The sequence below is a fragment of the Pomacea canaliculata genome, linkage group LG4, assembly GCF_003073045.1.
Source record: "Pomacea canaliculata isolate SZHN2017 linkage group LG4, ASM307304v1, whole genome shotgun sequence".
Taxonomy (NCBI): domain Eukaryota; kingdom Metazoa; phylum Mollusca; class Gastropoda; order Architaenioglossa; family Ampullariidae; genus Pomacea; species Pomacea canaliculata.
This window is the reverse complement of record NC_037593.1, coordinates 7,285,012-7,311,026: the sequence shown is the minus strand read 5'-3', so window position 1 is coordinate 7,311,026 and position 26,015 is coordinate 7,285,012. Positions and strand designations below refer to the sequence as shown.

The 26,015-nt window shown below is 42.6% G+C and overlaps 1 protein-coding gene across 2 annotated transcripts in view; it reads left to right on the top strand.

Moving 5' to 3' along the window:
- LOC112562306 (protein unc-93 homolog A-like) overlaps positions 1 to 26,015 on the top strand; it is a 43,931-nt gene that overhangs the window by 16,159 nt on the left and 1,757 nt on the right. The window contains exons 1-4 of one of the 2 annotated variants that reach the window (XM_025235479.1): positions 1,547 to 3,868; positions 9,808 to 10,035; positions 11,627 to 12,763; positions 25,349 to 25,616. In XM_025235479.1, the coding sequence (XP_025091264.1) occupies positions 9,826 to 10,035; positions 11,627 to 12,763; positions 25,349 to 25,616 (1,615 nt within the window). In that variant the 5' untranslated portion in view covers positions 1,547 to 3,868; positions 9,808 to 9,825. Of the gene's footprint in view, positions 1 to 1,546; positions 3,869 to 9,807; positions 10,036 to 11,626; positions 12,764 to 25,348; positions 25,617 to 26,015 lie in introns of those variants that run through there. The other variant, XM_025235478.1, reaches the window with a different exon arrangement.

Sequence of the window (26,015 nt, the reverse complement as noted above, 5' to 3'; positions counted from 1 at the left end):
TCAATGCTTACAGTTTATAAAGGTAATGGCAGGGCACCGCAAATACTGATACACAATCGCCTCACGAGTTCCAACATGGCGGCTAGTCGGCTTCAAGCAAAGCTAGATAGGGTCTCTCATTAATTTCAGATCCATGCCGAAATCCCAGGGGGGATGCATGTATTGACTAGGGGTAATAGCAGCAGGAATATCACCAGGGCGAGGATTAACTGGAAGATATACCAGCATGCACCGCGGAGTGCCTGAGCGATGACGTAGCAGTTGGACATCTCGGCAGTGTGTGATGAGATTTAAATCCAGGGTTGTTTCTTTATATTCATGGGAACCATGATTTTGGTGTGAAATGTGAGCAGAGGGAAGGAAAATAAGCTGAAGATTAAAGCTAAGTCAATAGCTAAAAAAAAAAAAGTACGGGATAGAGAAGATAACCGGTACAAAGTGACAGCATCGACTTTGATACAGCATCGCGTGACATTGGGAAAAGAAAAAAAAAAAGAGAAGAACTTTCTCCAACCCGAAGCTAAAGAAAGCTGCTCACATGTAGCTATTTGTGTGTTTATGACTAACGACTAATTACTAACGATCAACGACAAACGCCCAGTTGCTAATTTTAGGACAACCTTAGTTTTTCTTCGCTAATCGGTCCAGGCTTCATTTGAGTCTTTAAAACTCCTCAAAACATCCCTCTACACTTAAAAAACCCTAAAAACAACACAAAAAGCAACAAAAATAACCAAGCAACCAAGCAAACAGCGAAAATAACAAGGAAAGCAGAAGCTAAAAATACATAAAAAGCTCACGATTCAGTGAGTGAAAAAAGAAAAACAGAATTTACCGTGGGAGGGCACGATCGATGTCTTCTACAGAAAGCAATGGTTTCCTGCCTTTCACCGGCTGTTTGACTCCTGTTACCGTTGAGTAAATGTTCACAACTATTGTCAGCAAAACCCTGGCGTCCATACCGCCATGCAAGTTTATTTAATAATTAAATTGGTTTGGTGCTAGTGAAAGCGAGGATTGTGGGAAATGTTTTTACAATGAGAAGTCGTTAGTTCCTCTTGACTGACATCGTGCTTTTGTGATGCATTCAATATTTTGTTTATTACAACATAAAATCATGGAGTGTATGTCAGCCTTACAGAGACTGCGATGACAATGATGATAACAATTATGATAAGAAGTGAAGATGGAGTGATAAGGAAGTAAGGAGGCACTGGAAGTCCTCCTGCTGTTACTCAAGTACTTCAACAATTGCGAACAAATTATTGTAACATAATGTAATAACTATCAGTGATGGGGAAAAATCAAAGAGTGACAAGACAGCATTTAAAATAGAAAGAAAGGAAAGAAACAAACAAAGAAAAAAAGAAAAAAAAGAAACGAAAAAGAAAAAAATCCAAATAAAACAATAAAGTATTAAGAAAAAAAAGAAAAGAAAAAAAGGACAAAAAGTAAAGAGGAAATAAGAAATAAAGGGAAAAAACAGCAAAGAAAAAAACTAAGAAAGAAAAAAGGAAAAAAAAGAAAAGAAGGAATAAAAGAAAGAACGAACCCAAAAAAAAAAAAAAAACTCCAACAAAAATATAATAATAAAAATAATACTAAAAATAATAATAAAAAAAATAATAAAACGATACAAGAGAAAAAAGAAATGCACCATGGAGCAGCACTACTCGTCATTGACAGTCCTCCTCCACTCGTACTTAAAATAGCGGAGACCGCCTCCTCCTACCCCGCAAACAATATCACAATGTTAGCACTGTATAATAACAATGGGTGAATACAACTCCTCAGCAGGAAGTAGAAAAAAATGAGGGTGCTATAAATAGCAATCTCCGGCAGCCCTGCGGACATCTGCCTGCACCCCTCGTTACAGTCATTAGTTCTGGCGGCCGACCTGTCGAGGGCTTGTCGGCGAAAGGTCAACACGGGAAGAACCCGCACCTTCCGGCATCCGAGCCCTGTACACCCCCTGTGGCATCACCTGTTTATCTGTGTCTGATATGTCTTGCTCTTATTCCTTTTGGTCTTTCCTTCTATTCCCCACCTCTCCCACAATCCTAGCATCCTTCACATTCCATTTGCATCTTTTTTAATTATTCGCAACTGGCTTGTGACTTTAGTCCTTTTCTGGATACAGAATTCAAAAATAGAAATAATTATTTTGTTATCTACTACAAATTATGTTTTTTTTTTTGTTGATAGTTTTTTTTTCTGGGTGCTATTGCAGGAGTGTCGGAGTTACCTTTTCTTTGACTTGACTAGCTGGATAACATGGATTAATGGAAAGTCCTCGTTTTCTGTATAAAGCACTGAACACTAGAGATGATTCCCTTCTAAATATGCTTGCTACAGGGTTATATGTATTTTGATTTTATAATTGATGAAGATTTTGTATGCTATTACACAAACAGTTTCATTGAATTGATATGAAAATATCTATCAATGTAAATTCTTTATGTGTGCATCGTATTGACACCTTGTGCTCTTATTTCTATTCCATTGTTTTCAATAATTATAATAATTTGCGAAGCTCACGAAAGACAGACACAGACTGCATTAATGCGAGGTTTAAGAAATGATGATGCGTAGATGACAACACCAAGACTCTGGACAAAGTATTCCGAATGTTCTCGTTATTATTGTCTGTCCCTGTGTGGAGCTGTGTGGCTGTAGTTCTGTTTTTCTGATATTTTTTCTCTCTGTTTCGTAGCCCGTTTCTTCCTTTCAATTTTCTCTTTCTATCTCTATGTTTGTATCTGCGAACCTGTTTCAATCTTCTTATTAGTATTCGATTTGTTTCATTTTTTACACAAAGCTCACAGTGATCTTTAATGAGGACAGTAGAAGGAGTGAAACAAATTCAGCAACCATAACATCCATTCTCATTATCCTGGCCTCAGCAAAGCATAGCTTCCATCGTTTCAAAGACATAACTTTGCTGAAGCATTTCCTCTTCGTGGGTGAGGGTGGGTGGTGAGGAGAGAAGGAAGGGAGCTGGGATGAACTCAGAGAGAAGGTAAAACCACGTGACAAGGTGTAGAGAGTACAGGCTACATTATTGTCTGCCTCCCGACCTTTATTGTTATTAGTAGTTCAGCTGCTGACAAACTACTTTTCTGAGCTGTTGATATGTCACCTACTCACCCAACACTTTGAACAGTCTATGTACTGGTGTTAACGTGTGTTTTCAAGGATTAGGATTTATGGGTAATAAAAGATAACAGATAGGATTATCTACCTGACAGGGTCGATGTCATATCACAATAGGAATTTTGAGTCCACAATGTCGTGGTGAATGCAGGGCTATTAGGTGTCAGTTGGTTGTTATCATTTGATGCCAGAAAATTCCATGGAAATAAACCAAATTGCTGAAGGTTATATTGAAAAAAACTAACAACCTGCAGAAGCTCGCGGAGGTAATTATGAATGTCAAGGCTACCATGGGTAAACACGGGTTTGATGAGAGCAGAAAAGCAAAATGGAGAAATAAAAAAAAACCACGCGAAGAAAGGAGACAATGAATCAACGAAAGAAAGATAAAAATGAGAGGAGACCACCCCTCACTCCCCACCCACGCTGCATCCATTTACGAAAGGGAAACAACCGTCAACGGCTCTGCTACGTCCTGTTGACGGCCTGCAAGGCAAGGGCAGAGCACTTGTAGCCACATCCGCTCGGCACCATGCAGGCTAGAGTGGTCCCACCACAATATCTTGTTTTACCTTCGCTGACTGCTTCTGCTCTCCACACTATCTTACCTTCCTTCATTGACTTGGCGCGTGCGTGCTGTCCGCGTGGCACCTGACGACACTGGAACTTGGTTAGTGCAAAGGTCGTCACATCTACTAACATCAGATCAGATAAGGTAAACGACCATAATTATCGTCTTTGTTCGTCGTACCCACATAGAACTATACTTTTAAAGCAGTAAAGTGAAAAGTAATGGACATTAGTTGTATTTTTTGCCATCATCATCATCATCATCATCATCATCTGCTGGCGTCAGCTCACCCACGAAGTTGTATTACTGGAGTGCTGGCAGATGATTTTTCCATTTAATTACTAAAACGAGGCAGGTGTGTACAAAGCTTCCGGTTTAGTCTTTGTTTAGGCTCGCCGAGACTACTAGCGGAAGACTTCACAAGAGGCTAAGCGTTGGTCTCGGCAGACAGACAGCAGTCCACTTTATACATCCGTGGTTCACCCAAGCTGTGTGCCAGCGTGTTTCCGCTACAACGGATGCAAAGAAGAAGAAAAGAAGTGCTAGGTGCTTACGACATAAGAAACAGTTTACAACACCATCATAAACATTAAATTCAAGGCACTCAAGGAATGTGAGTGACAAGTGTTCATGCATGACTTCATGCTTGGAGTGAAACTAGTTTCTTGTCTCCGTCTTGATGCCGGGTGTTCGTCCCCTCGGTGGGGGGAATGACGTCTGAGGCAACCGTTATAACCACGTGCTGCGACATTATGATGGCGGCCTTCTAACAGGAAATTGAGGTGTGCGTTTGTCTAAAAGGAACTGACGACAGTCGGTTATTTTTTCCGTTGCTGTTTACTTGCTTTTCTGACAATGTTATTAGGTCTTTGCGGGAATCCTCCATTGTGAGAGGCGGTCATTCAGGGAGCTAACTACTGGCTGAATGACGCACAGGGTAGATATGTTTACCGGATGAATGAGGTAAGGACGGTACAGATATGTTTAGCGAGGGATGTACAGACATTGCAACCATCAGTCAGACCGGCCAGGTTCCTGAATGAATGAGGCATAGAATGGACAGACAAAGATAGTGTCTGAAAGTACAGACAGGGAAGATAAACTGACGGAAATAAGTACAGACGGTAGAGGTAAGCTGACCGGCTAAGAGAATCATGGACTGTTTAGACATGATTAATGGATGAATACCATACAGACCTTGTGGAATATGTTTAGAGACAATGGAGACAAAGTGTGTCGGTTGAATGAAGCAAACAGTGGAGAAACATTTGCTGTCTGAATGAGACCCAGGCTGTGCTTCCATGTTTACTGGCCAAAGCGCAGGCACGTGAAGAGAGCTGCAAATGCTGGCACCAACACAAAAAGAGTTTTGTCAATGGAAGTAAAGAAAAAAAAATGAAAGGCTGGATGATATCGGTTGTAGTTTACGGTGATGTTTGTTGTGTGGAATCCAATGTTGCTAAAGGGCCGAGGAGAAAGTTGCCGGTTGAAAAAAAAAAATCCTGATAATGAGTGTTGCTTCCGGCCTAACGTCCACATTGCAGGTTGATGTGAGTGTAAAGAGGTTTCAACATCTCATTAGAGGCAGCCTGTGTTGATATGTTGCTTCCATGTACTAGTCTACATTTGCTGTTGAAGTTCTGTGTAGTCAGTGGTATGTAGTTAGAGGACTGGAATGTTGGAACATGGACGACAGCATTGGAGGCAGCTGTAGACAGGAACACGACTGTATTTTCCAACATTTAGACCTCACATGCATGCACACACCGTCTTTCATTTTTGTTTTTTTTGTAATAAAAATGCAATATTTCGACTAAATTAACCGGTGATTGGCTTCCTTCAAGCCGCTGTAGGATAATGACATTGGTGCTATTTGTTTGTGTTCTGGACAGTGTATTTGTGTGTGTGTGTGTGTGTGCGTGTGTGTGTGTGTGTGTGCGTGCGTGTGTGTGTGTGTGTGTGTGTGTTTGTATGTGTGTGTGTGTTAGCTGAATAAGTATACACAAGGTGCATTTTGAGTTCAGGTTTTAATCATGGTTAGGGTTTGAGTTTGGGTGAGGGTTGAGGGATAGGCTTTTGTTTTGGTATAAGAAATAAGCAAAGAAAACGCTTGGTCAATGGCAATGTTTCAAAAAAAAAAAAATTCCTAAAAAAATTCAGTGATTGATAAGAATGTTGATTATTTCTGGCCTATAATTAGAGGCAAGGTTAAGATCTAGGTTTCCTTTTTTAAATGTCGAAAACTTTAAACTTACTGCGTCAAGCACGATTGGTGTATTTGTAGAACTAACTGTATAAGTTCGAGCATAATTCTGTTAAAAAGATATTAGGTTCTGCGGTGGTTGAATTGTTTTATAGATGAGCTAGCTATAAAATGCTCGGGTAGGAAAGAAAAGTGATTGGAAGTTGGCAGGAATCGACAATTAAATATCGTGTGTCTTTTTCTTGTTCCTCTGGTCTCATTCCTGGATTTTTTCCGGCGACTAAGCTGTCAAACTCCTTGCATGGAGATAAAAGGAAAACAAAAGTGAGACAGAAAGCAGACATCACTGCGAGAAATAAACCTGACATTCCAGACATCTTTAATCTTCATCACCAGCAGTGACCTCGACCTTTATCCTTTCCTTCCTTCCATCATTCAGTCCTCCGCTGCTCTCAGGTTTCCAACCATTTGGAGTTACCTGCCGCTGGCCGGAACACAAACTGTAAAAATGTAGACAGCATGAAATTCCCCAAAAGTGCAGCTCTGGCAACCCTCCCCAGGCCAAGGGAGGGTGTGTGTAGTGTAGGGGGGGATGCTGCTGCCATCGGCATAGATCCCGTTATTGATCGCGGGTGGCCGTTATGTCGGATGACTGCTTTGAAGTGAGGCTGTATGGCCAACTTCTGCCTCCGCCAATTACATCGCCAGCCGACAGAGTGCAGGGTGGTCCTGCCACGTGTACAACGGTGCTAAGTGAACATTACTGGTGATCCTGATATAATACTTGTGTGTGTGTGGCAATGAGAATGGAAGGAACGTATCTTACTATGAAAAAATTAAAAATGTTTATTGCCCTCGACTACTTTGATGTCGAGAGTAGCGTGGCGCTTACATAATGAATAATTTGTGGGAAAAGCGGAAAAGAAGGTGGCATATGACAAAGCGATGAGGACGATAATGATGATGATGATCATGATAATGATTTTGATTTTGATGATGATTAAGACGACCACAATGGTAATGATAAAAAAGAACCCAATGAAATTTGTTACATTTCAATATTATTTATGACAACATATTTTATATAGCTTTCACAGACATATAACATATACATATATACACTGTGTGATAATGGGTGTATGTGTGTGTGTTAACGTGTATGCTTGTGAGATAACTTATGTGTGTGTGTTAGCCTGTGAGAGAGAGCTTGTGTGTTTCTGTGATAACGTATGTGTGTGTGTGTGTGTGTGTCCGCGCGTTTCTGACTACAAGCTTTAAATTAAAACTCTCCCACCTGTTTCTCAGTAGTTACCTTGATACCGACATAAACATCATGAAACTGGTTGATACATAGATAGTCATTTGTCTTGCTTATGATTGATATCCGAGAAAGTGACAGTTGAAAAAAAAAAAAACAGTCTCTCGTGGCAGTTATCTGAATGCAAGCCTCAAATCAAATTAGTTTTCAGAGAAGCACACGCTGGGCCCTACATCATAACTCATTTCACGGAAACCTTATCCCCGACGAAGGTTCCTCAAAAAGTGTTTCCGCCGACAATGAAAAATATTTTTTTCCCCTTTCATTGGACTTTTGCCATTCGCCCCGGTGCAAAATATGATATCATGCCACATACTGCGCTTGTTTGTTTCGCTGTTTGTATGGATGGAGTATGTTGCTTTCTTTGTGGACAGTTCTTGTTGACCTGCCTTGGGGGTTGTGAAAGTAATAGGTTTGTCATCTATGTCAGGTTGTTTTCTAAGTCGAGGGAAATGGGTCAGCAGCCAGTCATCTCGAAAACTCGGTCCACATGAATATTGAATGATGGACCCACTTGCATCTTGCCTATTTCTACCAGCTGCAGGCAAACAATTTCTTCCAGATACTTGCTGAGTGTCCTGGCTGGAGTTGTTTCTTTAACTGTATGATTTGTATTCAAAGCCAGGTGTTGGACAGAAACAGAAAACACTTTGTATCCAGGTGTAAATGTATTTTTTATTATATCATGTTGCTAGAGCCTCAGGTCGTGTGCGACTGTTTTCAGCCATAATGGTCTTAGTTTTTGAAGATTATGATGTAACATATTTTTTCTGGTCATGATGATGTGACAGTTGGAACGGTAAATATTAGTTAATTGCTGTCAGCCATTGTCTCAAGTCAAAGTTTATATTTTATTAAAATGTTACCTCAATGCCATTGCGTTTATTTTCTAAGAAACATTTTTTTAAATAAATTCTTTCTGACTTATGACCAAGTGGAAGGAAAGTGAAAGGAAACAATTTCAAACAATCCTCACAGAGGATGTTAGACCAACAACAAGGATCAGGATCAGACTTTCTCAGAGAACAACAGTGACAATAAACTAACATCCACATAAAACAGCAACATCATCTTGGTGACCAAACTAAAACTCTACAACAGTCTTTTCATTCACATCCCCCTATACATCTAGTGAAAGCTGGATCCGACAACGGACCATGTTGGAGCCTTCGAAATAAACTGCTCCTGGAGATTCCAGGACATTCCATAGAACTATAACAAAGTCCGTGGCCAGGTGGACAGTTACCTGGTATCGATGGGTCACTTCTTGCCTCAGTCAATAAGAGGAAGATGTTATTGTTTGGCAATGTGACATGCAATAAAATCTGAACCAAAATTATTCTGTAACTTAACAAACAAACAAAAAAAAAAAAAAAGGCAAAATGAGGGGGGAAGCACGCCAAAGGTTAGTGCACGAATGTATCCTAAATAGTCCAATCTTGTAACCTAGAGAAGACAGACCAAGATGACCTCTAACCCTTACCCCTCGTCAAGGACCTAAAGTAAACTGGATGAACATAGATTGCTGTGTATGTCTACTACCAGTACAAGTCTTGAGGTAGGTAGTATTACACTGTAAGCCGCACTAAACACGTTCTATGTATCACAGGTCATGCATTCATAATGGCGAAGCAATCGATGAGCAGTAAATGACACGTGTACATCCCCGCCAGCCATCTGCAACAACTCAGCGTCCCTCGCGCCGAGGGCGTGAAGCTTTCCCCACCGTTAGTGGCCATCTCTTGGCCCCCCCACAGAGCTACATTCCACTGTTCTTAAAGGCCAACCCCAGTCAAGAACCTCTGCCCCCCACATCCCAGTCTTTAAGACCAACCCTCTTAAAAAAAGTTGAAATCAGTACTGGCAAGTAAAAGCAACTTAAAAATCAAAGCAAGTGCTATGATGTAAACAAATGCTTCTACCAACTATGTTTTCTGATTAAAGTCATCCTATGATCAATTGCAAACAAATGGCACATCATTTCACTTGTTTTTCTACCTGACAATATTGCGCACCAAGAAAATTATTTATCACATTTTACTGCTCAATAAACTCATCTGGAGACGAGGTAGCTGCACACCTGAGTGTAGGTCACACCTGGCCATGCCAGTTTGTCTCCTCCATACCCTTCTCGTTCGATCGAGCACGGAAATAAAAGTCTCACTCAGGTGGCGGTTAGAACTTGTAGTCAGTAAATCAGACATGGCAACAAACCGCTGACAGTCGCTGAAAAAACGCTGGGATGGTAGCAAGATGGCGGACAGTGCCTAACGTGTGTATCACGTGACGGAAACGTCCTTCGTGGCTATGTAGCTGCGATACTGCGGCAGCTGTTGGTGTACAGAATAAACAGAAACAGAGATAAAACACATCCTTGGGGTCAGCCGGTGCAGGTTGTGATGGAGTCAAAGAAAACGCAGAAAGTTTTGTCAGAAAGTGAAGGATCCATGGCAACAGCTGATACCTTGCAACACTTTTCCTGTTATCTAAATCAGATGTCGGCTACAAAAGTTTCTGATATAAAAATTTATTCCCAGTGGCTGTTCTTTCTTCTGTCTGCAGGTCGATATTCAGAACAAGATGGCGGCTTCAACGTCGCCGAACGCCAAAGACCGCTACCTCGTGCCCCCGCCGGCGGGTCACGGCCTGCACCACGACGGCGACGAGCTGAACGCGTCTCAAGAGTGGATCGACTCGCAGCAGAAGTCTCGTCGGCGCTCCACCATCCACTCCTACACGGTTGCCACGACTTACCATACTTTGCCGAAAGATGCCGACACTCTCAGACAGGTGAGCTTGAAAGGACGAAGAAGCTAATTCATTCTGAACGGGAAAATGAACGAAAAAGTGGAGAAGAACTTACAACTAAGATTTTTTTTTATTGTTGAGTATACATTGCTTTTTAAATTGTATTTTAATATTACACTTGTTTATGTTTTGTGCGAAAAGTCTACTAGTCCTTACTATGTTGGCTACCCAACAGATAAAATGTGTCAGATGAATGAATTAGAATCACAAACTAATAAGGTCCGTGATTAGAATGAATGAAATCATTGAATCTCTCACACCAGTAGTTCAGTAAAGAAGGAAAACAAAAGGCAAAGAGATGAAAAATAAATCGAGGATATGAATACTCTTATATTCCATTAGTTCTTGTTATTTCCGTTCTCTTCCCATCTCTCTCTCTCACACATCGTCATACACCAGTTCTTCAGTTCTTGACCTCATGACCTTTGATCTCTGTGCTTGGTAAGGATTTTTGGGAGAGATTGAACAATGCAAATCCTAGCTACTTACAGTCCAATGTTCCGGCGTTGGTCTTCAAAGAAACACCGTATATAAACATCATTCATCATGTGTTTAAAAAGAATAAATTTCACTATTTTTTTCTGAAAAAGCAATGGAGGTAGTTGTCGACATGATTAAACCCAAGCGCGCTGTGTTTAAAAAGAAAAGGTGACTGACAACACAGTTTACAGACACAGCTTTGTGATCTGAGCCACCGACTGACTGTTGAATCCCAGATGAAAGAGATAGTGCCGCCGAGAGAGATAAGGGAGATAAGAAAGGTGGAAAGGGAGATGATTAGCACTGTAACCTACCGAGTCAGCGGTGGAAACGCAGTCAGTGAGCACAACCGAATACGTGGAGTAGATGTGGTTGCTGTTTATTTTTGTTTGTTTGTTGTTGTTTTTTTTGTTGTTTTTTTTGTTTTTGTTTTTTTTTTTGGTGGAGGGATCCGGGGAAATGAGGATGGAAGAATGCGAGAAAACGGCTAAGTGGGGGTATGAAGTACGGGTGGAAGAAACGAGACAAGACAAATGATCACGAAGGTTCTTGAGTCAGAGGGGAAAAAAAAGTTTTCGAAGAGGTTAGAGGTTACAAAATAAATTTTTTTAAATTGTAATGAAATGCTAATTTCTTTCTTTCCATCCACTCACTTGTTTTTCAGTTAACCCTTCCATTGCACAGTTTTATTTCTTTTCTTCCCCCTCCTGCCACTTCTTTCAGTCCACTCCGTTCCACTATTAGTTCTGGCATCTGAAGAACTGTTTCATGCAAAAGTGGTTAAAGTTTCTGATTTATTTCCCCCCCCCCTCAAAACAAAATCAAAAACAAAAACAAAAGCAAACTCGAAAAAACGTGAGTTCCTAGTAGGATGATAGAAAGATAGAGAAATGGACAGGTGGGGGTTGGGGTGGGAGGGAGAGAACACTGAGATCTCAAAGACGGGATGGATGTAGAAGGAGAGGAGAGAAGGGAGGGGTTAGAAAGGGAAGTTAGTGACCGGAGTTAAGTTCTAAATCACAATATCATTTCTCGATCTCAAGAGACTTAAAGCGACTAATGCTTCCTCCGTTCTGTCTGCGCACTCACACAGGTCCGGTACATGACCGAGCCCAAGGCCATGAAGAACATCTTCTCCCTGAGCTTGGCCTTCATGTTTGTCTTCACAGCCTTCGTCTCCCTACAAGGGCTGCAGAGCACACTCAACCCCGAAGGTGGAGTAGGGGTGGTGTCCATCAGCGTCATCTACGGCAGCACGGTGCTGTCGTGCCTGCTGGCCCCATGGCTGATCAACCGCTTGACCACCAAGTGGACCATGGTGCTTGCCTTCTCGCTCTACTTCTGCTACTTCGCGGCCAACTTCTACCCCAAGCACTACCTCCTCATCCCACTCAGCGTCATGCTAGGGGCCCTGGCCGGCCCCATGTGGAGCGCGCAGGCCACCTATGTCACCACCCTGGCCCTGACCTTTGCCCAGCACCGCCGGTTCGCGGAATCCTCCGATGACACGATCAACAAGTTCATGGGCATCTTCTTCGGCTTCTTCCGCAGCAGCCAGATCTGGGGAAACCTCATCTCGGCCCTCGTTCTGGGTAAAAACTACACGGAGGACGCTGGATTGCTGCTGGACTCGAGGGTGAGTTCCCAAGATGGCCACCACCTCCCTTTCTTTTTGGAGGGACAGGAGATTGTCAACGGTGGCTTCAACATTTCCAGCAGTGTCCGGCCAGGGATGTTGAAAGACTCCTCACACCACAGGCGGCCAGGGGGGCTTCCACCTCCTCCCTGGACTTCGTCGTTGTCGTCGACTTCTGCTGCTCCTTACTTCTCCCTCCTGCTTACGTCCCCTAACAACGTCTCGGAGTCGTTGTGCGGCGTCAGCACTTGCCCGCTGAACCGCTCCTCCGCAGATGGTTTCTACAGCAACGCGATGCTGGGAGCCGGGGGATCGGCATCGGCGGGGGGAGTGGCATTCGTGCCTGATGCCACCAAGTACATGCTGCTGACCACCTACCTGGCCTGCGGCCTGATGGGCATGGTCATCGTGGTGGCATTGGTGGACCAGGTGCACGTGGGCAAGCGCAGCGCCGACCCGGAGTTCTCGCTGACATCCTTCGAGCTCTTCGCGTCCACCCTGAAGATGCTGCGCGACTCCAAGTGCTGCCTGCTCGTGCCTCTCGTCGTCTTCATGGGCCTCGAGCAGGGATTCATGTTCAGCGACTTCACCAAGGTGAGTGGGTCGGTGGTGGATGAGTACTGGTCTCTCAGGTGAGAGGCTTGCTTGAACTGGCACTGGTCCTTGGGAGCCAGTCTGGTTCAAATCCGTGCCTTCGCGTCACCTTTATTTCTGATTTCTTTTAGCTCTATTTTCTTTTTTTTTCAGTAATCTTTCTTTCTTTCTTTCTTGTTTACTTTTTTCTTTCTTTTTTTCTTTCTTTTTACCTTTTCTTTCTTTTCTTTCTTTGCTTCTTTTTTTTTCTTTTTTTTCTTCTTTTTTTTCCTTTCTTTTTTTTTCCCCTTTCTTTCTTTTCTTTTCTTTTTCTTTCTTTCTTTCGTTTTTCTTTCTTTTTTTCTTCTTTCTTTTCCTTTTTTTTCTTTCTTTTTTCCTTTTCTTTCTTTTCTTTTCTTTTTCTTTCTTTCTTTCTTTCTTAGATCTTTCACATTTTGGGAATTATTGTTTTAAAACTTAATCGGATCATAAAGAGAAAATGTCGCACTGACCTGTATCACGGAGTCTACTCACCTCACCCCGCCTCCTGCCCTTTGTATACACTCCCATTTGTCCTACTTTTGTTTCCTTTCATCATCCCAGAACTGCAACCTGTCATCGCCGTCATTTCAGTCTTCGTCAAAGCATATCTCTATTATTTTTGTTCTCTTCCTCTGACGCAAAGCGAATTCCGCCAGACAAATACAAATTCCAGAAGGCATAAGATTAATGACGAATAGCATTCACACATTTATCTCTGCTGTCCTTGCGAGAAGATGAAAAGGAAAATGAGAGGAAAGAAATTTAGGAGGAGGGATGTGTTGGAAGAGAGATGAAGCGTGAAGTTTGCGGCCACTTCCACATGTCTGGTTTTGTGGACCTTTAAATAGGTGTAGCTTAATCCTCATCCTCCTCCTCCTCCTCCTCCTCATCATCATCATCATCATCAAATTCCATAGCTCTGAGACTACTTAGCAGTATCCACATCAACATTCGCTCAGTGCGATGCACCGAATAACACTCCAGCCCATTCTTGGAGGAGCGACACGGGCAAATAGCATGCAAAAACAAAAACAAACACATAAACAAAAACATAAACAAGAAATACGATTAACTCCAGCTCCCATCTCGAGGTGTGTCAGGTATTTTTCAGGCTCAAGAACTCATTTCTCGGTGTTGTGTCGGGCTAACCCCAGAATCTCACGGCTGAGTCAGAAGCCACCGCTCCTTGAAGAGAGCAACAGAGCAGAAGACGATGCTAATTGAGTGGAGAGATGAGCTATAACCGTCATTTCTGGAAAGAACACAAGCTGTGATTGCTTCATTCCTAGGGAGGATTGCAGTAAAAGACCAAGTCAACGAGGGTAAAGGCCCTGGGTTCCGAACTCGTCGTGAGGCTTGCGTATTTTTTTTCTCTAATGAATATTTTTTTAATGATGGTGCTTTTTGTCTGGGTATTACATCCCAGCCTCATCTCTTCCCCACAAACCACAACTTTATTATTCCTTTACTGTCAGTGGAAAATGGCCGCTAGGTGGAAGCGTCTCGAACAAACCAACTAGACCCGCACTCCTCCAGGTGTCTTATCTTCCCACGCTGGCAAGAAGTGAAATGTTTCTTCGTACCATTGAAATGATTTTCAGTTCAAATAGTTCACCTGCACATGCATGTGTTAATAATAATAGTTATTTCATGCGTGTAGCCACACTCGAGTATGCGCGCGCACACACACACGCATGCGCAGAGACCGTCTCAAGAACGTGTTGCGTTGGATCGCTCGGGCGACTGCTTTGCCGGGCTGCACGTGCGATAAATATTTTGCCTGGCACTGCAACAATGCGTCTGTTATTGACTTGGTGGTTGCCAGGGTTTACCCAGCAGTCTCTAGGGGTCTCCGGGGGTCGGCCAGCAGGACTGTAACGACCGCCACCGGTCCACACAACAGGTCTTTAAAAAAGGACATCTGGCTTTTGGGATTAGATTACAGCTGCAAAATGGCCTCCTAGGGGAGAGAATGAGACAGGAAATGAACTCATTTCATCTTGTTCGTTCTCATTCGCAACATTCTGTCTCATATCTGGGAATGTGTGTGGGTGCGTGTGCGTGTGCGTGTGCGTGTGCGTCTATGAGAGTGTTTATTAGTTTGTGCCTACGACGGCAATGACGACGACGACGATGATGATGATGGCGGTGGCAGTAGAGTGATAAATTTTACTATTTTTGACAACATATTTCATACAGATGATCGGGAAAAGGACATAAATGAAAAAATGAAGTTTCAACTTACATTCCAACAAAACTTCGGGCAATCAGCGAATATAAGATATAAGTGTGGAGCCTCGAGTCTTTGCTAAAAGGTTATATGGAGTGACAAGACCAATAATAGAATGACTTCTGTAGGTCAGATGTTAAATGCATCTAACAAGGACAAGCCTGGTAAGACAGCTTGGCATCAACTCTGACTCCAGCCCGTAACAGGTTCTGTATGAGGTAGGATGTAATTGTCTTCATTGAACTTCTGTCCTGACAGGAATTGCTTATTCTCCTGGTCTTTTTACACCTGACGTGTGCTGGACAGGGAACATGTTAAATATAAAGAGAAGAAACCCTCCACCCACATTTACATCCGAACTGTAGATATCTACATAGAAATTGAAACATTTTTTCAAAAAATTGTTAATCGTTAGCTCTCATTTGTTACTATGAATATTTTACTTCCAAAGCACACAATATAAAATATAGTTATAGATAAATAGTTACCACACTTCCCTTAGTTTAACACGGTCAGCCTCTAGATCATCACCTGATTTCCTAGGCCTGTTCTTGCTTTCAGTTTAACGGAAAGCCTCCAGCACACAGCTAACCCTAAGGTAGTCTTACCTCTGCCTCATGCTTCACGCCCCAGACCCGCAACAGTCGCATCCTGGACTAACCAGACAGGCCGCTGCTTCTGTCTCTTATCAAGAGATCAGAGTCCACTGAGAGACCTGGCGGTATGTCAGGCTCATAGAATAGTGCAGGATGGTGTCCTGTCAGGTTCCTGATGGAGTGGTGGTGGTGGTGGTGGTGGTGGTGGTGGTGGTGGTGGTGGTATTTACCCGCGGGCTGTTTCATTCAGTCTAGACTTTTTATCTACCCTTCCCTACCACGCATTGTGTTTGGCTTAGAGAAAATATCACATGTGTGTGTGTCTGTGCTGATGCTTGAAACGATCCACTTTCCCCCTCCATACCTTACTTCTTGTGAGAAGCGACTGTCAGAAAGATGTAATGCCAGCATCCCTCTTTTACTCGATTTTGGGAGGAAAACATGTCAGAGGAACCCACAATGACCCCTTTGATGGAATCCTTTTACTGAGCTGGGGGAAGATGAAAGGCAGCCTAATGCCAAAATACTCTCTGATACACTGAGGGTCGTTAGTCCTGGATTCGAATCCCGTCTTGGAGACACATTCTGTGGATGTGTAACAGGTTTCTGTCTTAAACTTTGACCTTACGGTTACAGGTGAGTTGGGTATTAGACAGTTAATTTTTTTCTAGGGGTCTTTGTGAGGGCTGTACTCATATCTTATTCCTCATTGCCCTCTTTCCTCAACCCTCTACAGAGTCTGGTACCCGCTCCACAGCTAGGCCATCTTGGCGATGGGGAGCAAAGGAAAAACGTAAGCTGCGTCACACAGGTTTCGAATCGAGTTCTTCGGGTTCGGATACAATTACTCAAACCTCTAGCCTGTCCAATCAGTGAATCAGGGTTAGGGTTAGCAAACATTTGTGACCATCGACACTCGACCATTGTCTGAGACATCGATGAAACCCAGAAGTCTCCGGTAAAAAAAAAATACTAATCAGACCTCGACTTTTTAAAACTGTTTTTCCAGTTACATGTCAAGAAAAGAGAGTACGTTTAACAAAAGAAATTGTTTAACCAAGATATTTTTCTGGGTACTTGTATTTGATTGATGCTTGGAAGTTTAGCAGATGGGATATACAGACAGACAAACATTCACCAGACAAAATAAATAAATAAATAAAGACCTTGTCTTTGCTGGTCATGCTACAATCTAGGAGCAAATGCAAATAATCTTATATTTCTCTCGCGTTCTTCGATTCCTGATGGGGTAGGCGGTAGTTTGTGCAACAAGTTCCACAGACATCACACAGGTTGCCCCGGGTGCCGAGGGACATTGTCGCGCGGAAGGACAAACCCTGGCATTGAGCGACCGGCGGCTACACGACAACACGCGCGTGCGTCCTCCCGCTCTCACCACCGACGATGAAGACACATCGACCAGCATCCCTCCCACCCCTTACACCCCTCCCCTCCTCTCCTCATCCACCCCACAACCCTCTCCTCCCTGACTGCCTCTCTGTCCGCGCGGATAAAGTGGACAGCTCGGAGTAACAGAGGACTTCGGGGTGACAGGTCGCCGCGCGTGCGCACGCGATAGATGGCGCCGCTCTTCAAGACGCTAATTTTAAAGACCGGAACTGCAGACCACTCCGACAGAACGTCGATCACCCTGGCAGGGACTGCAGTGGAGTGGGCTGAACACTCCTCGCCTTCCTTTTTTCTCTTCCTATTCGCAGGACTTATCCTTCGACGAAATGATGTGAGATCATCGATAAGCTGGGGGGTTGGGGGTTCGAATCACAGAGGAGGGCATACAAGAAGTTTAAGAGGATGATGCTGACGGCTGAGGGCTTGACGAGGTTATAAAAGTTTGAAAAAAAAATCCAGAGTAGAAGTGAGGCTAGAATATAAGGCTTTCGCATCACCATTTATCTTTTAAAGGCGTCGGTACGAAAATTGCAGAGAGGTATGGACAGAGTCACGTGCTTTAACGGTTAATAACAGTTTTGGGAAAAAATAAAATAAAATAAGATCGATTAAGTCGAAGTTGAAGAAAGGATGGAGAGACACAGCTTGCAAATACGACAGTTTCTTTCTCTGTGACAGAGAATTAAATTGTTAATCACGGGGCCCATAAGTTTCGACTGGACATTGACTAAAGCAGCTTCATCTAATTTTCTTTCTCCAATATATTTTCTCGGTCTTTGCTCGACAGGGGCTACGAGGGCTTTGGTCACAGAAAAATAAAAGAAATTCCTCGGTAGCAAAAGCATAAAAAGCTCGCTATATAAATTGTTGATTAATTCAGAAAAACGGAGAGACATTTGTTTCAACCAAGAGCAGCATACATTTGTGGAGTCTCACAAGAAGAGGTCATAAAAATTTCGTCTGTAACTGCAACGAATTTATTCAGTTTTCTTAATCCTGATTTTTTGCAAACAGAAAGGTCAAACTAGTTTTTGACCTCACATTTTGCTCCAGGCGTCCATCCGAGAGTTCTGACAATTTTTTTTTAAACTTAAAAAAACGTAAAATAACTGAAATGGTACGCATATAGACATGACAGCTGTATTCAGGCTCTATGAAAGGTCATCAGGTTAAAATAAGTTTCTGCCGAAACCAGCTATAAAAAAAAATCGAGCTTCTTAACGGCAAAAAAAAAAAAAAAAAAAATTCCGAAGTGGTATGCCCGCAGATTTGACCCCCGGTATACAACCTCTAGCAAAGGTCGGCGAAGTTCCGCAAAGTGATTAGAAAGGAAAATAATTGTCGGCCATCTTTGAGGACAGTTTCAGCACCAGGAAGCTGCTTCCTTGACGAGCTGTCATTTGCGGACGAAAATGTCGAGAAATCGATTTTATTCTTGCGCTGTCGCCGTTAGGCTTCAGTCCCACGATGACGACATGCAGCAAGGGCAGATTAATGTTTCTGCTCTCAAGGGAAGATAACCGGAAGGGGCCATCTTGCTTTTGTCAATGCAACGCTGTAAATTAGGACAAAGGCGGAATCAAGAACGACAGCACATAAAAGTTGAGTCTTACACAAGAAGCACAAAAAGTCAACAAACAAATAAAAAACAAAACAAAGTGCGTAGCTGAAAATGGAGGAGAATGTAAGCTCTGTTAATGGCAGAAAGTTAAGATGGTTTTGTTTTTTTAATGACTGTAAGGGGAGATTGGAGGTAGGAGATAATGTTATGCTGGATTCTTTTATTTTTCATCCTAAGCTGCAGGCTTGGACAATTGTTTATTCTTACTGAGCTGTGTTCATCGAGTTTATGGAGCAAACGGACTTTGTGGAAAGTTTATGTCCGGTAATAGAGAATAGTTGGGGAGGGTAAATGAGTTTTTTCTAGTAATCCTTTGGTAAATTTTTCATCTTTGAGGGTCTTTATCATTCCTTCTTTTTATTTACGAGAATGCGTGTTATATACACTGTCACGTAGTCTGCAAAATAAATACTCACAATCTTAACTTTCATTTCTTACCAACTTTTACCTGAGTGTATGTGCAGCAGACAAAATGGCTGACGTGGTGTTTTGACTAACTTCCGGTTTACGAGTGCCATCAGTATGTTTAGTTATGTGAGCTTGTGAAATATATGAATATACATGTGGTTTTACTATGAGTTGAGCAACAGTTGGTGATACACAAGGTGCATCTAAACTTTCGCAGCAGACTGTATTAGAGAGGAGAAATAATGATAAGAGAGAGAGAGAAAATCAGAGTTAAGAGAGATGATCCCTGAGTGTGTGAGTATAAAAGCTCACATTTTTCTCGCCATGGCACAGCTTCAGAGCGGGTACAGACACCTTAGAGAAAAAAATTAAAAGATTTCACAGGAAACATTAATTCTATTTTTGTAGACGGAACCTCGATATAACAGAGCTCTTCGGAAAAAACGAGAAAATACACTAAACAGCCACCTAGACAGTTGAAAACTACTGTTGGCATGGCTACGACACGACAGGCACCCACTCTCTCTTTCTCTCTCTCTCTCTCACACACACAGACTTACACACACACATAGACATGTACACATTCTCTCAATTCTTCTATTTCTCTTTATTGATACTAACACTTGCATATTTCTTTCTTTCTGAGAGGAAAAATGTTAAGCCGAGGGTGGGTGTGGAGGACACTGATGACAGTTTTGACCAGTAGTCTTTGAAATGAAGTTGTCCACAAAAGCTAAAATGAAAAACTTGCTGCTGACGTGGTGCACACATTTTTTCTCTCTCCCTCTATTTAACTATACATTTACATCTTTCTCTGCCTGCGGATTTGTCTGTCTGTCTGTCTGTCTGTCTCCCGATAAGCCTGTCAAACAAATTTTGATTAAAAAACCCTGATGTCAATCTTGGCAAAAACACATTCAAGTCGAACTGCCCGAGGACTACAAGGAAGGAACTAAAAAAATACTTTGCAAAGCTCGCGGATCTAAAGAAAACCTTGTTGATACCTTGCCTCATTGAAGTCCCTTGACTCTGTCTACAGAGGGTATTGACCACGCTTATTTAAGAAAAAATCGAACAAGTGAGAATAGGAAATCGAGTTCTCTTTAAACAACGGAGCTGGGGCTTCGACATTGCTTAGCACGACAAGCTGCTTCCATGTTTTTTGTTGTTGTTTTTTTTTCTTGGAATACATTCCCTTATTTGATTGAATCCGGGGCAAAGATCTCTCTGTGCGTGTGTTTGTCTGTGTGCGCGTGCGCGAGTTCACAAGCATATACCCCGTATTTTATTTTATATATTTTTTGTATCTATGCAATTTTTAACGAATTTTTTTGTTAATATATGGACAATTAGTAAAGTGGACATCTAGACTGATTTCATCGGTTCTTTCTTCATCGACCTTTCTTCAATTTTCCATCATCGCTCGTCTTGCCTGCGAGGGTCACGCCCTTGTCCAAGCTGTCCTGTAAAAAAAAAGGCAGGCTTGTCTTTAATGCAAACGACAAGAACCATTAGTTTGTAAGGACTCCAGCAAGATCGAACTACAGGAGAGTTGATGGCAGCGTCCATCAGATGCCCGCTTAAGTGTTTTCCACGAAAAAAAATGGTTTGAGTGCGAGGCAGGAGCCGACGAAGCATGGCGGACAAGTTGGAGTTGCTTTCCCGAGCGGAAAATGTTTGTCCGTAAAAGAAGAACACGCTAAAAGCTTTCTGAGACATGGCCAAAGATTCCGATAAATTTTAAATGACAGGTTAAATGCTTGGAAAGCTGGAGTCATATCTCAAGCACGAGAGGCGCAAATGGATGTAACACCCTCTCTCGGCAGTTAAAGGAGTGCTAGAGCGCAAAATATATTTTTGGAATGTCTAGGGGGAGCTGAGTGCTGTTTTTACTGTTAATCTTTATGCGAATATTTTACCTCCTTTCCACGCTGTATACCTAAACTTACAAGTATCATCATGTACAGAAACAGGTCGAAATTATGGTAATGAACAATCCCCTCCAATTATCATTCATACAGCTCCAGATCATCCAGGGGCCGCAACCGTGAAGAGAGAAGTGTGTTCGTATATTTTTTCTGAGTCCAAAGTGATTGGTGTCTTTCTTCTAAAACTTTAGTCAAAATATATTACACTCGGATTGGCCTTTAAGTGCTATGTGATTTTTAACTGTCAGACAGCAAAGTGGTAGTCCCTCAGAGGCAGACCTTTGCACTGCCTGTGGAATATAAATTATTTGGTAACTCTAGAATATTCCTCAAACTGCCTGGGTGATATTGAGTTCCATAAATTTTCTGAGTGCATCCCTGAAGCGATATCTCGCGTTTTAGAGGCAAGAAAATCAGTTTATTCTTGGGTTGAACAAGTGAAATGTCCTGTTCCTAAAAGTTGGCAAACATGGCGAATCTTCAACGAAGGAAGGAATGGCTGACTTCTAACTACGCTCTACTTTCTATTCCACTCAAGCTACAATTTCTATTTCTGGTTCCTTCTTCCAGACCTGTGACATTTTCATTACTAGTTCAGTATCTCATCATCGTACACCAAAGGACCTTACCTTTGTAGCCTTTCCCTTCCCCTCGCCAGTCCTCGAACCTGTTTTCTATTTACCAGAAAGAAGCCAGAGATACAAATATAGCTGGATTTTTTGCATCGTTTTTCATCCCGTATTTTTATTGTGGCTTTTATTACGAGTGCACACAAACCTGTCAAGCAGAGGACGAGAGTCACGTGCACACCATTCCCGAGACCTTCACATCCGGGTCACTACCGTTCATTACACAGTCAGTGACCTATATCTAAGGCAAATCCCGGGTGCCATTGTCAGAGCAAATATTCTGAGTTCCTCAATGATCGACCAGACGAAAAAACCATGGTAGGCGTTTTACTTTATGATTAGATTAGCTTCGCTGCATCAGTATTGTCGACGGCGACGACGATGATGATGACGATGATCTGCGCTTTCCAGAGTACCCAGACAGTCACATCCCGGGTAGCAGAGCTCTATCAATCCATCCTCTTAGCACCTTATATCACTTGTAAAACACAGTGAATCTTATGTGTATAGGGCTAGCAGGTGTTATTGGAAGCTTGAGGCTAATGAAGAGTTCTTTTGACCTTTTTGTGCTGAGCGTTCTGTCAAACAAACAAACAAACACAAACAAACAAACAAGCAAACAAACAAAACAAACAATAACAAAACACACACACATATATTTGTGAACATGCTCCTGTACAGAGCCCAACGGAAGAAGTTGTCGTACTACCACGTGACCACAACAAAATAATGCTATTAATGAAGAAGGTGTTATTTCTTGTCACCATAACAACCACTCCTGTTCTCAGACAAGACTTTATTAGTCACGCAGGAAGTTAATTTTTTTCCCCTGGATAGGGAATAATTTTTTTCCCCAGAAGAATGTGATTTTGAGTGCTTTGCCTCTGATCAATTATTGACCTCAACTCCCTTCTCGGAAATTGTCCTGTAGGTGCGTGTGACCTCCCGGCGCGAGGGGTTCACAGTGACGTCACGCGCGTGTGGCCAGAGAATTCTTTTAACTCAAGCGCCATCTAGCGAGGACTGGTCGAAATATCGGGTGTAAAGTTGAATACAAGGGCAGGACATGTTATTCAGCCAGAAATGACGATTAAATAAACCTAGCGGTTGTGCAAAAATGTAGCGAGTAAAGAACGGCTGTCAGTGTTTACATGTACAGACATTTTATTTTTCATGCGGGATTATTTTATTTGTGCGCTTGGATTTTGAAAATTAATTTACGGAAGGCTCCATTGAGTCATGATGTTGAGTTTGGGTTCTTGTGAGCAAATACAGACATGTAATGTCCACACATGGGGTAGCTATGATAATGATAGAAGCAAAGGAAAAGACTGACGTGGTTTGCACTGCTGCTTGTGGATGAAAAGTGGTAAAAAACCTGTGTACATACAAACAACCAACCAAACAAAAGCAAATTAAGACCAGAAAACCCCCCAAAAAAAACATAAACGAAAAACACAAAAAACCAAAAAACAACAACAAACCAAAACAAAACAAACAAAAGAAAAAACACAAAACAAAACAAACAAACAAACGAAAAAACAAAACAAAAACAAAGAAACAAACAAAAAACAACAAAACAACAGGGATTTAACTCGATGTTCTCAGTATTCACCCGAGCGCTGCACGAGAAGGACCGATCGCCCCTTTAACACACCCTCGTCCACTGTCGAAGTGATGAAGGAGCCAGCAGTCGGAGATAAACAGTGTTTAGTGAAGCATCCACGTCACCTGACTGGAGCTGATGTCACACTTTACTCGCATCTGCCCTCGTTTTTACACATCTTCCTTACTTTACTTTCTTCGTTTTTTGGCAAAAGTCCTCGAACTCCACCTCCCACGACTTACACACTGAAAACACATCCGACCGTTGAGCTTTTGACCTTTCCTCAACACGAGAGTTCGCAGCAGCTGTTCTTCTTGATGTTGATAGTTAAACCGGAAGCGAAGATGTGCTTTAGCCTCTTTATAGAAGTTAATGCGGGGAAATTCGTCTGTAAGTAGTCCAGCAGAAATATACGTCCGTTGAGTCGAAGGTCAAGTTTGTGAGGTCACAATAGTTCATGGACAGGCTTTTGTCGTCAAGGTTACAATCCGGCTGGAAGCAGATATTAATTAGGATGTTCGTAAGGTCATTGGTTTCATCAATTTCTCTGGATGATGGATGTGGGTTGAGCGCAATCAAGGGGAAAACTAGCACTTTTGTCCCTTTCTATAGCTGATCAATCTGTGGTTGAATCTTTCTTTCTTTCTTGGCAATGTCGGATGAGTGTGAGATGGAGAGAAAGGGGAATATCAGGGGCAAGGGTTGTCCAGATGGACTGGGTAACTAAAACACAGCCATGTAAACCCATACTGACTCAGTTCCTTATTTGCACGTTCTTTAAACTTGTGCCTGCTGAAATTGTTCTGGAGAAGAAATAAAAGGAGAAAAAAATAGTTCTGCAGTCCATCCTTCCTTCAGACCTGTTTACAACATGTTCCGGACAATTTCAGCGAAAACTGACAGAAATCGTTTCTCGGGCTACTCCTGTAGATATCGCTATGATCAGTCTTGTCACATAATCGATGTCGGCGGTTATAACGCCTGGCCGAGGTGTATGCCGGCGGGAGGACCACTCTATTCTGGCAAACTGTTGGCAGATTTAAACGAAAACAGTTGTCGGCCCTTACCTTTTTTTCCCATCACACGCACGCACGCACACATCTACAGGTCAAAGCCTCCACATCAAACATCCACCGACCACCAGCTGATGTGTTGACACTGATTATTATTCCCTGTTACTGACTAACAGGGTGCAGACAGCCCGGGTATGAGACTGGAGTAAATGGATGTTGCTGCCAGCACCGGCGGGTGGACAGTGTCCCTGGAGAGGAGTGTGGTGGATGGGAGGACTTTTCAAACTACTCGCTGATTGGCTGCTTTAGTCCGACAGTGACATATGTCTGACCTTTGGTTTATGTTGAGCAATGCCGAGCACTCTGCTTCCTTTGTTCAGCAGGAAGGGGAGAGTGTCAAAGTTAAATTAAAGCAATAAAGTATCGAAGGTTTAAAATAAAAATACCCCAGCTGACATTTTCATCAAACTTACAGCCTCGTGTCGCAGCTTTTATGAAAGCATATAGGGCCTGAGGGTAAAAGAGGTGAAGGAAGGAGAACATCTCTTCCGAGGACAGACTTGCAGAAATGTGTGGCTGCTAATGGAGAAAATATGTGAGCATTATTTTCTTTTTTAAAAAGTAGCAGGAAGGACGTGGTAATGAGAAAGGAGAACAATAATTATTTTGACCAATCAGCTAACAGCGCCATCAAATTTCGACAGAAAGAATAGATATGATGTCAGACATGATGCCACTACGGGGGCAATTGAGGACGAAAGTTCACAAGCATGCGCATACAGGATCCAGACTGAAAAAAAAGAACAAGAAATAAGCAACACTTCCCTGTTAAGCCCATTAGGCAGCTAGAACTAAAAGAGAATTCTAAATCTGTCCAGTGACATTTTGACTTTTATTGCTGCTACCATGGAATCAACTTTTCAATCAATCTCAGGAATGAAGCATTTTATGTGTTAATATTGTATTATTATTCCCTATTTTTCTCTGTATGTGGAATCTGTTTACAGGGCTGACTATCTTGCCGTGATGTAGCTTTAGCTGCTGACTCGGTGTTAAACACCAATCCCTCCTCCTGTCCCTCCTTTGCCTTTGTGATCATCGCCACACCTCTTGTCCGTTTCAGTCCTACGTCAGCTGCACGCTGGGGTTCCAGAACATCGGTCACATCCTCATCTGCTTCGGGACGTCCAGTGCAGTGTCGTCCATCTTCATCGGCTACGTCGCGCGCCACATCAAGCGCTTTGCTTTCATCGCCGCGGGAGCGACCTTCAACGCCGGCCTGCTGGTCGTCCTCGGCCTCTGGCAACCCAAGCAACACGACATCCCCAACTTCTATGTCGTCGCTGGTTGTCTGGGACTCTGCGATGCCATCTGGCAAACCCAGACCTACAGTAAGTACAGACAACTCGTTGAAAGGTACGAGAGAAGTGTACCTCAAGTCTCAGTTCTCGGTGTAAATGTATCCAGGGTGGAAAACATTACATTTCTCGAGGTAAACATCATAGGAGCAGACTCAACCAACTAGTGCTGCAGGGAAGCCACTCTCACTCTCAGATATTCCATGACACAGACTCTTAGCAGCCATTAACTGCACTTTCATCTTAAGTAGCATTGATTTCAAACAGTCTCGTTTATTTCCGCTCTTTCCGTTGAGAAAAAGATAAACAACCCTCTGCGCTTTTTTAAAGGTCTGCACGCTGTTACTCATTTCTATTTTCTACTCATGGCGTGTGCTGAGCACGACTGGATGCACGCAGTTTCGATCACTCACTATAACTTAATCAATCAAT